At 39.8% G+C, this 14,330-nt stretch overlaps 1 protein-coding gene across 3 annotated transcripts; it reads left to right on the forward strand.

Moving 5' to 3' along the window:
* The first annotated feature begins 3,429 nt into the window (after positions 1-3,429).
* On the forward strand, positions 3,430-12,767 carry edl (ETS-domain lacking). 3 transcript variants are annotated; one of them, XM_018105355.3, is made up of 2 exons: positions 3,430-4,262; positions 11,927-12,767. In XM_018105355.3, exon 2 carries the CDS (start codon positions 11,941-11,943, stop codon positions 12,460-12,462), a length of 522 nt encoding a protein of 173 aa, XP_017960844.1. In that variant the 5' UTR covers positions 3,430-4,262; positions 11,927-11,940; the 3' UTR covers positions 12,463-12,767. The 3 variants fall into 3 exon arrangements, with proteins under 3 accessions (XP_017960844.1, XP_089117420.1, XP_089117421.1); XM_089261294.1 differs by lacking the exon at positions 3,430-4,262 and adding an exon at positions 8,674-9,035; XM_089261295.1 differs by lacking the exon at positions 3,430-4,262 and adding an exon at positions 11,666-11,686.
* The last annotated feature ends 1,563 nt before the right edge of the window (positions 12,768-14,330 follow it).

The raw sequence follows: 14,330 nt of genomic DNA on the forward strand, positions 1-14,330 counted from the left end.
AGATACAGATACAGATACAGATACAGATACAGATACAGATATACAGATACATAGATACACAGATACACAGATACACAGATACACAGACACAGATACAGAAACAGATACAGATACAGATACAGATACTACATACATAGTAGCTCACAAATTCAGATACTTTAGACAACATCAGATACAGTTTCATTCCAAGGCTCTAGCCACAGATACACCGAACAGCTGCCGAAACATTCTTTACCCAGAGCTACAATTACAGATACATTCTCTAGATACAGATGCATTGTATAGCTGCAGATAGATAGGAAGCCAGACAAAGGTGCAATCTTAAGTGAAAAACCCAATAGCTATAATTGCGTCGTTCGTGTTTAGATAATTTCTTTGGAATTGCCCGGCCGCAAAGGAGCAGCAGCTGCTGCTGTCGTTGCTGCTGCTGTTGCAATTTGAACTCACGCACAGGACGCGCGTCCTCGTGCCTCGACAAGGGGGCGCGTCTCGGGCATTGGTTATTCCAATGAAGTGAACGGCAAGCCAAAAGGCCGCGTAACTCGAGTATTCCACTTCACGCTTGCCTATAGATTCAATGAAAGGATTCTGGCACTTAGCTGGCCCAAAACACATGCGCAGCTCTAACACATGCCCTAACATGCAGGATCAAATTGAAATACCACCCGAATGATCCTTTTTCCATTCCATGTTCGTCGTTTCAATTCGTTTGGCTGTCAGTTTGAAAAGGAAGTCGACACCGCAAAGCGCGCATTCAAATGTTCTATGGAGGCCGTGGAGGCAAAAGGATTTCCTGTAATTACAGAACGTCGTCTAGGCAGCATAATTAGTCAACACACAAACGTATATATGTGTGTGTGTATATATTTCTAATGCATGTGGCACGTGATGGCCATCGAATTTGTTGCCTACTGAAATCGTTTATTAATATGTACATGAACAAGATATTACAATGAAGAATTTAATTGATAAATTGAAGTCTGTCAGCGTCGGAGGAACAGGAAAACTGAAGAGAGATTAATAGTTCGAAGTTCGAATAGCAGCTGAAAGAGAATTCGGGTACAGACCGTTGGTAGTGCAAACTAATGGATGTATCTATTGGCCCTGGTTGACATATAGCTGTAGTAGAGGAATCATTATACTTATACTATCTCAGTCTTAGTCCTTTATTATAGTTCCTAAAACTATCTTTCAACTTTTAAAATCCCATTAAATCAAAATCAAACAGAAGGTTTTATCTACATAATTTCTACAACTCCTGCTATTAAGATAACATTTCTTTAATATGTCCCTAATCCCTAAAGAACAAAACTCTAAAACCAATTGTCTGCAAATCTTAACTGCTCTAAAAATCGATTGTCCATGAGTACGATTTTGTATCTCAATCTGCTAGGGTTGTATTATTGTTGCCAATGCACAACTTTATTTTGTTGAACCAGCGATCCATGTGTTAATCGATTTAATGCTAAACAATGAGAGCTCTAGGCTCTGCGAGTGTATGAAAAAAATGTGCGCCGCTCTAGCACAATGGCACTAAAAATTTGTCCACTGCTGTCAGGTAAGCGTCTTATCAATAGAGCTAAGAGTAAATGCACTGCGACATAAAAATAAAATGGTAAATACATAAATAAAGTACAATATTATATAAATAATGAAAAAGAAATTTATTTAGAAATCAATAAATAATATTATAAATTATTAAATATACATAAATAATAAATACAGAATATAAAGAGATATTTATAAAATAAATAATTACAATAATAAATTCTTAAAAAATAAAACATTTAAATGTGTTATGTATTAAATGTATTAAACTTAATTCATTAATTCAATAAATTATTTATATAAAGAAAATATTATTATATTTTTCCTTAAGCAGATAAAAAGTATTTTATTTTTTTAGCTACGATTTTTTCTGAATAAATTTTTTCTTTGCACAACGTATTTTGAAAATTTTGCCAGTGTAACAGAGCGCGCTGCTCGCTGTCCCAGAGAGCGGAGAGCGGTTATCTGCAGTGCTGCCAACTTTTTACCAGAATAAAAAGCTGTTTTTAGATGGAAGAAACGGAAAAAAAAGCTGAAAATTTTTACAAAAAAGCCTAAAAAAAAGCGGTTATTATAGTTTGATTGTTTTTTTTTTTTTTTTTTTAATTTACAAGATTTTTAGCATGCTATCTAATTCTTCGCGACTAGCATCGGTTTCAGAATCGTACGACCTGTTAGTACCTATCATGCGAAGATAATTTGAAGGAACTTTGTATTCATAGCAGCATTTGCCCAGTCTTCGCAAACCATATCTGTGTGTTATATTAAATAAAAAAGTAATATATATATCGGTATCATCTTTTCACTCTCAATAAAATATTACCTTATGCTAAGAATACTGTTTATTGTGCTTAGGCTCATTGAGTTCCTTAACTTGGACTTTACCAAGTTAAGCTGGCTAAATACGCGTTCCACCTCCGCGTTGGACCATGGTAATGAAAACATTTGCAGGGCAACAGCTGCCAAGTCAAGGAATCGGCGGTTGCCGCCAGAATCCTTGTAATTGGAGACTTCATTCCAAAATTCGGAGCTGTCATTAACGTTTTCCCACGTAACTAGATTAATATCATAGTACTGCCGCTCAATGTCGGCTATTCTGTCTACTTGGAGGTGTTCCAACAATTCTGTAATTACTTTTTTTTTAGTTGACACAATTTTATCAACGGAAAAAACGTCAATGTTTTTTAAGATTTTAAAATTGTCGGGGAGACTGCAGATAAAATCAAAATTATTTAACGGTCGGTAGAAGAATCAGAAAAATTGGTTACCTCTGCTTTAGCTGCTTGATAAGTTCAATAACAAAAGAAGAGCAGCGAGCACGAATTTCTTGTTCGAGGCCTGCATCGATATTTAAAGACTTGATTTTCTTTTCAAAATCATACCCTTTGTACATATCGGATTCTACATGCTCTTTTCTTACAAGTGGCAACCGCCATGTTAACCATGGTGCGCGCAGAGGTTTGTGCAAGACTTAGCTTAAGTGTGTGTTAGTGCTACATATCCGAACGATATACATATTAGGCTAAGGCAATTAGCATTCGATATATACAAAAAATATATACAATATTTAATACAAAGTACATGTTTTCAGTATTAAAAAAAATCGAAGTATTAAAAAAAATCGAAAAAAGCCTAATTCATTTTCAAAAAAAGCCAGAATTCCCGCTTCCCGCAATTCTTAAATATTTCCCGCAATTTGTCTTCGGAAAAAGCCAGATTTGACGGGAAAAAAGCTGAATTGGCAGCAGTGGTTATCTGACGGGCGAAAGACGGTGTGTGTGTGCGTGTGTGTGTGTGTGTGTGTGTGTAAAGAGACAGAGAGCGGGCTCGTGCCTCGGCGGAGGCAACAAAACCCGCTGCACAGCGACGATCGCAATCAGTTGAGAACGTGAAGTGCGCGTGAACAGAACACAGAAGCGGAGCAGCTCGCAGGCAAGCACAAGCAGCAGCACACAGATACACGCATCCGACAGATACAAAAACAACAACTAGCTGGAATACGCAGAGACTCGTACGCAATAACAACAATAAGCGAATTGCAGCTGCAAACTGGAATTTGGTGTTAAGTGAACAAAAGAAAAAAAAAAAACAAATTAAAGAAACTCGAAAAAAGTTGCAACAATTTGAAAAAAAAAAACAAAAAAAAAACAGCAACAAAACTTTCGAAACACGAGCCGATAGAAAAGTAGCTCAGCGACAGCTGCTTTGTAAATCTTGTTGTTGTTGTTGTTGTAATTGTGAGATAGATATTTTGCGCAAATTGTGAAAATCTGACAAATAGCTTCAGCTGCCGCCCTCCCGTCCAGTCCGGCCCCGCCTCCAGTGAAAATCGACGAGCAGATACGAGAGACAAGCAAAAAGAAAAAGCTAAAGCGAAAGCGAACAAGTGCAATTTCTATTTTCGCGAAAACCAGCAAAAGAAAACAACAAAGATATACACACATATATACATATATCTTTTGGAAATATCTACATATACATATACATATGTATATGTATATATAGTAAAAATTTCGAGCGACAACGACTGAAATTGCATTCGCAATTCCGCGCAGGAAGTTCCATAAACAAAACGCAAATAAAAGAAATTCATAAACAAATTACAAATAAGCACGTATATCTGCATATATATATATAGATATATCGAAACGGATATTGTCGGCGCCTTACAACTGCAAGCAGCCCTAGCAAATTTTGGATTAACTTTTAACTAGGTAAGCAGCAATATCTCCTTAGGCATACTAAAACATGACTGGATCGACTGATTGATAAAGGTCTGATGAAACTCAATGGACTGACTGAGGGATAACTCTCACTTAGCCCACATTCAGGCAAAACTTATGTGCAGAGAAGTTTTTCCGAAAATGTTTGCTGTGCCGAAACTATAAATCAGTCAATCAATCTGAGTTCGCTGAGCTTTATCTATAGACTTATACAACTAGTGCTGCTTGACTGATGGGGACATTAAAGTCTATAATAAACTAATTGATAGATAGACAGATTCACCGGTAGCCTTAACTATAGGCTGCATCAATCAGTAAACCTCTTAAGCCCCAAGAACTTAGCTGAATCTATTTAGAGAGTTTCATTCCTATATAAAACCGGAAAAGTCGTGCAAGTTTAGGGAATTCATAAAAGCCGGATGTTATGCGACTTCAAGCCCAGAGCATTTTCTCCATTTTTCACACCCGCATGCTCAACATATTATTGATTTGACCCGCACAAAGCCGGCTAATATAGTTTTCTGTTTCCAAGCAAAGCTGTCGCTCATTAAACAGCCTAAATTGTTGCTCTCATTAACAACAGTTTTTTTATTGTTGTTGTTGATTTTTGTAGGTCTCTCTTATTTGTGCGTGTGTGTGTGTGTGTTTAGTGTAAACGTCTTGTTTGACATGTTGAGGAATGCCGTAATTAATTTTAGACCTTTTTCCTTGTGGGCACAGTTTCGTTTTGTGTTTTGTCTTTTCTTCGCGCTAATTGACCTCTAAATGGTGAGCATATATAGGTATATAGGTGTATAATATACATATATATTTATATTGCCAACACAAAGATTATTTTAAATTAACATAAGCTAACAGAGAGAGAGAGAGAGGGAGAGAGAGAGGGAGAGAGAGAGAGAGAGAGAGAGAGAGAGGGAGAGAGAGCGAGAAAAATAGATTTGTTCAACAAAAATTGAAAGTGCCAGCGCTTTTTATTATGTTCAATTAATAAGCTATAGGTCAGCCTCGAAGGCAAGAGACAATCAATCTAGCCTTGAGCTAAGATCGTGGGCTTTCAAGAGCACAATATGTGTGTAAAGACTGAGACTACTCAGGGGTATACCGGCTATACGATGTAAGAGATCTATGAAAAAGGCGAGAGGAACAGTGGGAGAAGGTAAAGGCATGAGAATAAGGGAAAGAAAAGTTCAGAGAAGCGAAGTCTGCAAAGATAGGAAAATGTTAAAGCAACATGTATCAAGATTGATAAGTAGAGCACATAGATCATATATAACTCTACATATATAGAGACTCTAAATATGCATACACTCCAGTATATATGTATATAAGTTCCTACCAGAAAGATTTCATTAATGAAATACTTTGGTTACGATCTATGGGAAAGCAATGAGAATCTTTAGTTCTATTCTTTTCATAGAAAAGACAAGTGTCTATACCAAAATATATATACTCATATAACAAGGACTTCTTCACTTTACGCAAAGACTTCTAACGGCTTCTTCTTCTTGCCACACCCATTGTATAGCTGCCATGTGGAACAACAGTTCCTATGCCATAATAGTATTATATTATTATAGCAAAAGTTGAGAGTACTGCCTTTAGATGAAATTTGAGCACGTTTAAACGCAATCTCTTTGTACATTGTTGCCAATTCTTGTGCGAACTACAGTTATAAGCCAGGTTTTTAGCGCTAGCCCTTCTCGAAGACCGTTCACAGTTAATTTTTCTTTGCTTGCTTGCTTTTAGACTGAATGTGCAGTTGCCATGACCGCATTCATAGTTGGCTGTGCAGAAGCAAAACTAAACCTAACAACAGAATTGTCAAAGCGGCAAGCAGTTACGGGGCGGGGCTGGGCGGGGCGGGGCAGCGGCAACCGCAAGACAAAGCGACACACTCGAAATGCCAAGACGGCAGCTGCAAAAAGTGTATAAAAATAATAATAAGAAACCAGTAGAATCAACTTCAGTCAAGCGAGCTAGAGAGAGGGAGAGAGAGCGAGCGAGCGAGAGAGAGAGAGAAAGAGAGTCAGAGCTGGCTGCATTTTGGGCGCTTTGTTAGCCTGTGCAGCCCGCATATTGTGAATGCGCGCGCATGCGCAAAGGATGTGTCCCAAGTGGAGAGAGAACGTTGAAACTATTGTGGCAGTCGGCTCTTTGTAATCTTTGCAGCTGCTGCCGCTCTGCTGTTGCCACACATATCAAAAACGCACCTGGCCACACAGCAGCAGCAATAAAATTGAATGCAGAAAGTGGAGGAACGGTTAGGAAATACCCTAAAGGAAAATATTTGATATAGAAATATTGAAATGTCTAGTAACTCTAGTGGAGTAGATGAAATCTCAGCTCCATAGCTCTTATAGTTCGCGAGTTATGCTAAAGAAGATCTATTAATACTAGGGAAATATTATAGCGATATAATACATATTGAAGTGAGAAGTGAGAAGAAGAAGAAGTTATCAATATCAAACCAGTTTCAACAGATAAAAAGTCATTAAATAAATGTTTGCCTGATAAGAAGTTACATAGAATATTTGAATTCTCTAACTTTAGAGCTTGATAGGAAATATGATAAAGAATGCTGAAAGTTGCCAACTAAACTAAATCATATATATATAATAAAAAATCGATCAAAAACACTTAATTAAATGCCATTGCAATCGCACTCAAGCGCTGTCTCTCTCCCCTTTATACATCTCCCTCTCTTTCACTACGCTGCTCTGATTCATTCGCGTTGTTGACCCACTAAAGGAAATCGCTTGCGCACTTTATGGATGTGTCAAATTACCTGTCAATGCAATTGCTTAGATAAGAACCAAGTGAAATTCCCAGCAAAAGCAGAAATTTTGATTTGCGATAAGCATTCGTTTGCGCATTTCCTGCTTAGCTGCTACGGTAAATCCCACCTGAGTTGCAGTCGCATCACCTCCGTCAAGTTGGTCGCTCGTTGGGCTTGTCGTGTCTCTGCTCCGCTGTGGCGCGTGTCGCGCCACGCAGCAGCCGCCTAGTTGCCCGGTTGCCTGGTTGCCTTGTTGCATGCCACGCTACATTGCCAGCGACACGTGTGGGGCGTGAAATGTTCAACGTCTGTCAGACGACGTCGCCGTCGCCGACTCGTCATCATCAAAGCATTTGCCTTACGTTCTGTTTTCATTTAATTTCCAACTAAATATTTACAGCACAGACTAAGCACCCCACCCCGCCCCACTCCGCTCTCGTTGCCACCCCAACCAATTGCATTTGGCGCCATTTGCTTTATTTTTAAACGAGGAAAAGTCGTCACACATCCGTCCATCAACGTGCGTCCCGCGTCCCAAATGAAAATGATGAATGGCTATGCGATGGGCGCAGCTCCAACATTTCAATGTGCTCCCTATGTGACCCTCCCCCTCCCCCCATCCACTGGCTACAGTCCCCCCGATGCCCAGTGTATTGCTGCGCTTTTGCAGACGTCAGGCAGACGCCGATGTCGATGTCGACGCAGACGCAGACGCCGACAGCGACAGCGTTACATGATTTGTAATATCAGCAAACATGTATAAATATACACATACATATATAGGAATCCGGTTTTGTTGTTGTTGCTTGGCTGGCGAAAAACAGCAACAAAAATTTGTTTATTTTTAACAATATTCAGCCGATTATCATCTGTCGTCTGCTGCTGTCTATAATTGTTGTTGTTGCATGCACTCTGTAAAATATACATACATATACAATATTTGTGAATGAGCAAGTTTATTTGCCTTGAATTTGTAGTCTCTCCCTCCCTCTCTCTCTCTCTCCGCCCTTCCTCTAAAACCTTTCTCACGTCAACAGCTCAAAACTCCTCAGCTGGAAATTTAACTTAATTTGAGAACCTCTCAAAAATATAAGCAACAGATAGAAGAAGAAAAACAACAGCAAATTGACTTAGGAGGAAGCGCATAATTTAGACATGCGCAAGTGTATCTATGAGATACATACACATTCGCAGATACAGATACACACATATACATACAGTAACAGCCACAGCTACAGCTAGAGCTTAGGATTCGTGCGCGTTCAAATTGTAATCAAATTAATGGCAGCTAGGCAAAACAAAATTTACATAGTTTGCTGTGTTTGCTATTTGTCAGACATTTGATATGTAAACCAAGCGAAAGAATATTGCAGAGAGAGCAACAGAGTGCATGTGCGGGACGATCGAAAAATACCCTATACAAAACAATATATGTGTGTGTATAAAGATCAAAATATGAATTCACCTTGGGGCAATAAATACTAGAAACCAGACATTACCTTTTGAGTAATTAGACAAAATTACTACTTCTGCTAGATACTAGAATAAATACTAAATTTGAATATGCAAACATATGTATGTATGCAGATAAGACGTGATTCAAATAGTCTACAATAAAGTCTGTCTCATCATATGATGGTATCTTGTCTACAGGGTATACAAAATCTATATGCGAAATTGTGCAAAAGATTTGTGATGCCCGGCGAAAAAAAAAAGTTCGCGGTAGATGAGTTCTTCAAAAAACGGAAGCGACCTGCAGATAAAGATGGGAGGCGTCAACAGACAAATACACAGCAAAGATTTAAGTGTAGAACCGACGTGTGTGTGTGTGTGTGTGTGTGTGTGGGGAGCAAATTACGCACTTAAAGTGCTCGCCAAATGACAGGAAACGCGTCATTTTTACGAACTTCAAATTACGATTTTACGTTTCGTCGTTTTCGTTGTTGTTGTTGCTGCTGTTGCTGTCAGAAGAAGCAGCGAGTGTATGGGTGAGTGTGTCAGTGTTTATATAGTAGCTGGCACTAAGTAGCAACAACAGCAGCAACAACACAACAGGAACAAGAACAACAAACGACAGTGCAAAGTGCAGACGTCAACGTAATTAAAACTGGCGTAAATGCATTTCCATATGTGTGTGTGTGTGTTTGAGAGTATGCATGTGTATGGCATATCGCACATTTGTTCAGCTTGTGTGTGTCAGAGTTTCCTTTTGTGCATCCTGTGCGCGGGCGGAGGCGGATATGCGCACATTGCACAGACTTCCTGTCATTGACTCCAACTAGTAACAGAAAACCATTTCCTACCCGTGGAAGTGACAGACCCTGAGCTAAGGGCAGACGACGACGCGTGCTCAGCGCGCGTTTTGCGTGTAGCTAAACCAAAAAGGAAAGTCAATGTTGACAAATTAACAAACGAAAACAAAAATATACATACATATGTATGTACATAGACAATTTGATCGATGTGTGGGTTAATGATAATTTTGGCCCTTGTCACAACGGAAGCTCAGCAGACGTGTGACATATGCAGCATTATCTATTGAGTAATTGGTTTGTGCGCTATCGATCCTGCTGCATAGCCCTGTGCAACATCGCCCATGGAGTAATTGCGCAGTGCAATCGAGCCAGCTGCAATTAGCTTAAAACCTGGCATTACCTATTGAGTAATTGCATATTGCACTCAGTCCTGCATTAACACGCCCCCTCAATTGCCGACAGCTTTAATAATCAATTTATCTGTACGTCTCCCTTTGCGCTGTGGGAAATCTGTAAATATAGTCGCCGGAAATTGCCTCATGAGGTGGTCTCCAACACACAAAATTCAAACTGTTATAATTGTCTAATTTAGAGCGCCCGCTGTGTGCATCGCCTGTGGTGCGGTCACATTTGATATGTAAATGATTGTTGATCGTTTATCGAAACTGCTTATCGACAGTTGCTGCTAATGATATGCCTGCACTCAGGTGCTAATAAAGCACATTAAATAATATAAAGTGCATTTAAAGCGTCGTCTTGGACAAACTTGGGCATGTTTATGGCATCCGCTGTAGCCTGAGTCACCAAGGCAGCAGACACACCGACACACATATGTATGTATATACTGATTCATGCATTCTTCGTTGCATTAGCTTAGGCCAGGGCTTTGACAGAAAGACGGCATTCTGGAATGCCCAATTTATATGTTAATAACTTAGTTTGCTCAACATTTCCCCACATCACAGACAAAACATAAATAAACAAATATTTTCTGTACATATCCCAACAAGTGGTTCGGCGGGCATTGTGTGTGGCTTCCTGGCCGGCAAACAAAGAGAACAACGAAAAAGAGTTTTCAGAGCTGTTTTTTTTTTCTCTTTCATACAATATTTGTTGATTCATTCGAATTCGAATTCGGTGTCCGTGGGAATTATCGCGCCGCGCACGCACACACACACACACACACACACACACACGTTTAATTAAAATTGCGGCTTCAAAGTTCGATTCCTTGGCGAATTTCAGCTGGCTTTTACGCACTTCCTTGGACGGAAGCACTTGAAACGGGTTCCGGAAAACTATTAACACAGGCAAATGACAAATGGGCCAATACGAAAGGGTTCTGCCACAGTTGGCTTCCCCCTATTTTGGATGCGCTGTGTGAAATGAAATCTCGGATGGCGGTGGTCGCCGTAACGCCCGCGGCTTCCGTTCCCTTCCTCACACTCACACATACACACACGCGTGCGCGTCGTACACCTTTTAACATTGGCTTTAGCTTTAGCTTTGCGCCGGCGGATGTTTTGCTTGTCATTGCCATTTTCATTTCCATGCCCATTCGCATTTGCCATTCTGATTGCCCATGCTCGCCGTCTTTAGAGTTTTGTCGCTTTTTGTTTTGATCAGCTCGTTCGCAAGTTGGCAATTCGCCGCTACCGCTACCGCTGCCTCTGCCTCTGCCGTTACCGCTGCTACCGCGTTTGCTAATTGCTTCCGCTTGCCGCATAGTTTCTGATTATTATCGTAATCGATGCGATTCCGGTTTGGCACTTGCCTTTCTATGTCGGCCAACACAATTGAGCAAACCACTGAGCCATCATATAATTGTCAGCCATACAAATGTGGGCCATTTATTAAAATGTGGTCATGGTTAATAACAGCAGCTGCTGCTGTTGTTCCTACCGTTGGGGCGACTATTATTTTCGCCTCATTGTAGCTGTTGTTCTTGTTGTTGCATCGATATGACAACAGCGTAATGATTGCTCAGCGCTTCCTTTCGCGTGTGACCCGCCCCTCTCTGATCCGCCCCACATATGTATGTACATGCGATCGTTTATACAGACCATTTGTGTCTTATTATTTCAATGGCAACAAGGTCAGATTTAATTTTGCGGTAGAATAACAAAAATAAAAATATAAAACATCACTGAAAGCATAACAACAGATAACGCACGGCGAAATTTGAATACTCTTACTTAACAGCGCTGTTAATATGTATAGCAGGATTATGCTAGCTGTCTAACAGTTGACATGAATTATTTTTTCAATTGCGAAAATATCGGGAACAGCATATGGTTCTTGCAATTTATTTTGTGTGACACTTGGATTTTGTATAAAATTTAGGTCACATTTATTTAGCATTATCTCTAAAGCCCACAAACCTGGTGACTAAGCTTGGAGGCTCTTTGTTTGTTTACTGCACGTACAATCCGGTGTTGGCGTATTATTGTTGCCGTTGATACGATTAAACAATTGTCCGGTTGTGAAAGCATTTCCGCCACTTGACTTTAGTCCGCAAACAACCACACACACACACACACACAGTCACACAGTTCCTTCTTGTGCCCCTCTCTGGTAATGAATCACTTCCATTAATCAGCGTCATTTCTATCTGTCATTTGCAGCTCACTGCTTCACGATGCAATTGGAGGCCAGTTACCCGAAATATGCCGGACGCGTGCCGCCATTGGATCTGTCCCAGGTCAACGCCGGCCAAGATCAGCTGCAGCAGCTGTGGGCGAACAGCAAGCGTCATCATCCCTACCTACAAATGTTGGACAAGACTTTGCTCAGGTCCGATGACATCAACAACAATAACAACAGCAGCAACAACAACAACAGCAACAACAGCAGCAACAACAACAACAACAGCAGCATTCAACATCATAAGAACAGTCTGCCATATCCCATGGGCTCCGATGGTTTGCCATTGGATCCGCGTGATTGGACACGTGCCGATGTGTGGAAATGGCTGATCAATATGACCGTATCGGAGGGACTCGAAGTAACGCCCGAGCTGCCGCAGAAGTTCCCAATGAACGGCAAAGCCCTCTGCCTGATGAGCATGGATATGTATCTGTGTCGTGTGCCCGTCGGCGGCAAGATGCTCTATCGTGATTTCCGTGTGCGTCTCGCACGCGCCATGGCGTTGCTCTCCTAAAAAAAAAACCCCACACACTGAACCGAAATACCCTAAGGTTGTAAATATACCTAGTATATATAGCATACATATACATATATAAATACACAGATATATATAGAGTTACCTAGTCTTAAGTCGTAGCCCTAAATGCATTTGCTTAATCGCTTAAGTGGTCGAAGTATGCCCCGCCAGTGCCCAGGCTCTATCTCTTATTAGCCAGCGGCCCGGCGGCGGGGCCTACTTCAAATGCTGTCCTATTAGTCATCTAAGTATTTGCATCTAATGAAAATATAAAATGAAATTTTATGAAAAATCAAATGAAATTTTCATGTGAGTTTTTATTTGAAGTGGATTGAATGCTCTTTTAATGGAAGTGGATCTTAAGAGATGGAAAATATTTCCTAGACTCTTTAGATATGGCAGATGGAATTATGAAAGAGTCGGAGGGGAAACTCATATGATGTAATACTCATTGGGTTTGCAAACATATTGAGAAATAGGAAAGAACTAGACGGAAGTCTATTTTAGGAAAGAAGGAGACTAATATATATATTCTTTGTTATACTATTATATTGCTATAAAATTATACTTTATTGTTATACTGTTATACTGCACAGATCAGTCAAGTCAGCGTTTCTTAAATTGAGCTAATCACTGAAGGTCTTGGAGTTAAGAATCGCCATAAAGCATCTATGGAGATATTTACATAGCTGTCTGGTGTAATTAAAAAATTGAAGGCAGTCAAAGCACCTAAATATCTTAACAATGCAATTAGCTAGATATAACCGTCTACATATGCCAGATGTGCTGTCTAGGTATTCCGTCTGGCAGTAAGCCCCAGATAAGTCTTATCAAAGAAATTCCGATAAGTGGCTAGGTATAAAAAAAAAGCTGCAAAAAGTATTTCAAAAGAAAAACCTTCAACGTTTCCAGTTCCGGACTACAACTGATATGCAGAAAGTATTTATAGAAGATTAAGCTTCCACTTAAAGTATTTAAAAGAGATTAAGCCAATTGCTGTACAGAATTATCTCTCTCTCTCTCTCGCTCTTTCATTTCCTCTCCCTTTTTGGATAACTTGATGTGCATAAATTCCCAGCGTATTCTTTCCTAATCTTTGACTTGACTTTCTCTAAACAATTTTTGAATGGGCACAAGTTGTTGCATTTGAGTTCAGTTTTTCATGTGCTGTTTATGTCTCTCACAATTTAAAATGGAACTATGTATATATATGTATGTATAGAACTATATGTAGGTAGTAAAGAGGCGCATTGACATCTTGCCCCATTAGCACATCATTAAGGAAAGAGCTGAACAAAACTCGTATCGTTTCTCAATGGAAGTGCAATAAACTCTTTGTTATTGTTGGCCGAGAAGTTAATGTTAACATTCGGCAGAACACCCATGAGTCTTTATTTTTAGACCAGACAGACCGTGATTTATTTGTATGCAAAGAGAGATGGAGAGAGAGAGAGAGCTGGAGGCCGAAGTAGTCTAGACTTTGCTGCTAATTGTGAAGCAAATGATATTTGGTTGAAGCAAATCAAAAGGTTGGCTAGCTAGGTTTTACATGGGCTTGGGGAAAGTCGTAAAATAGGGTATTGGTTTTCTGGTAATACAACTTGAGCTACATATGTCAGCCTATATGGCTGAACTTCTTCTACTGTGCTTCTGTCAGTCTGAGCACTTCCTTAAGATCACAAACTTAAGATCAGAAACTGGTTAAAGTATTTTAAAAACCCCCAACATTGCTCTGGGATATCTGTTAGTCGGTCACTTAAAACTAGAGCAATCTCAGTTGCTTCTATTTCCTCTTATTTTTGCACAATTATGACAACAACAATAACTACTCATGATAATCAGCCAAATAGAACCCACAAAAAAAG

This window comes from Drosophila navojoa, chromosome 5, assembly GCF_054131105.1.
Source record: "Drosophila navojoa isolate 15081-1374.11 chromosome 5, UAZ_NAV_1.0, whole genome shotgun sequence".
Lineage (NCBI taxonomy): Eukaryota > Metazoa > Arthropoda > Insecta > Diptera > Drosophilidae > Drosophila > Drosophila navojoa.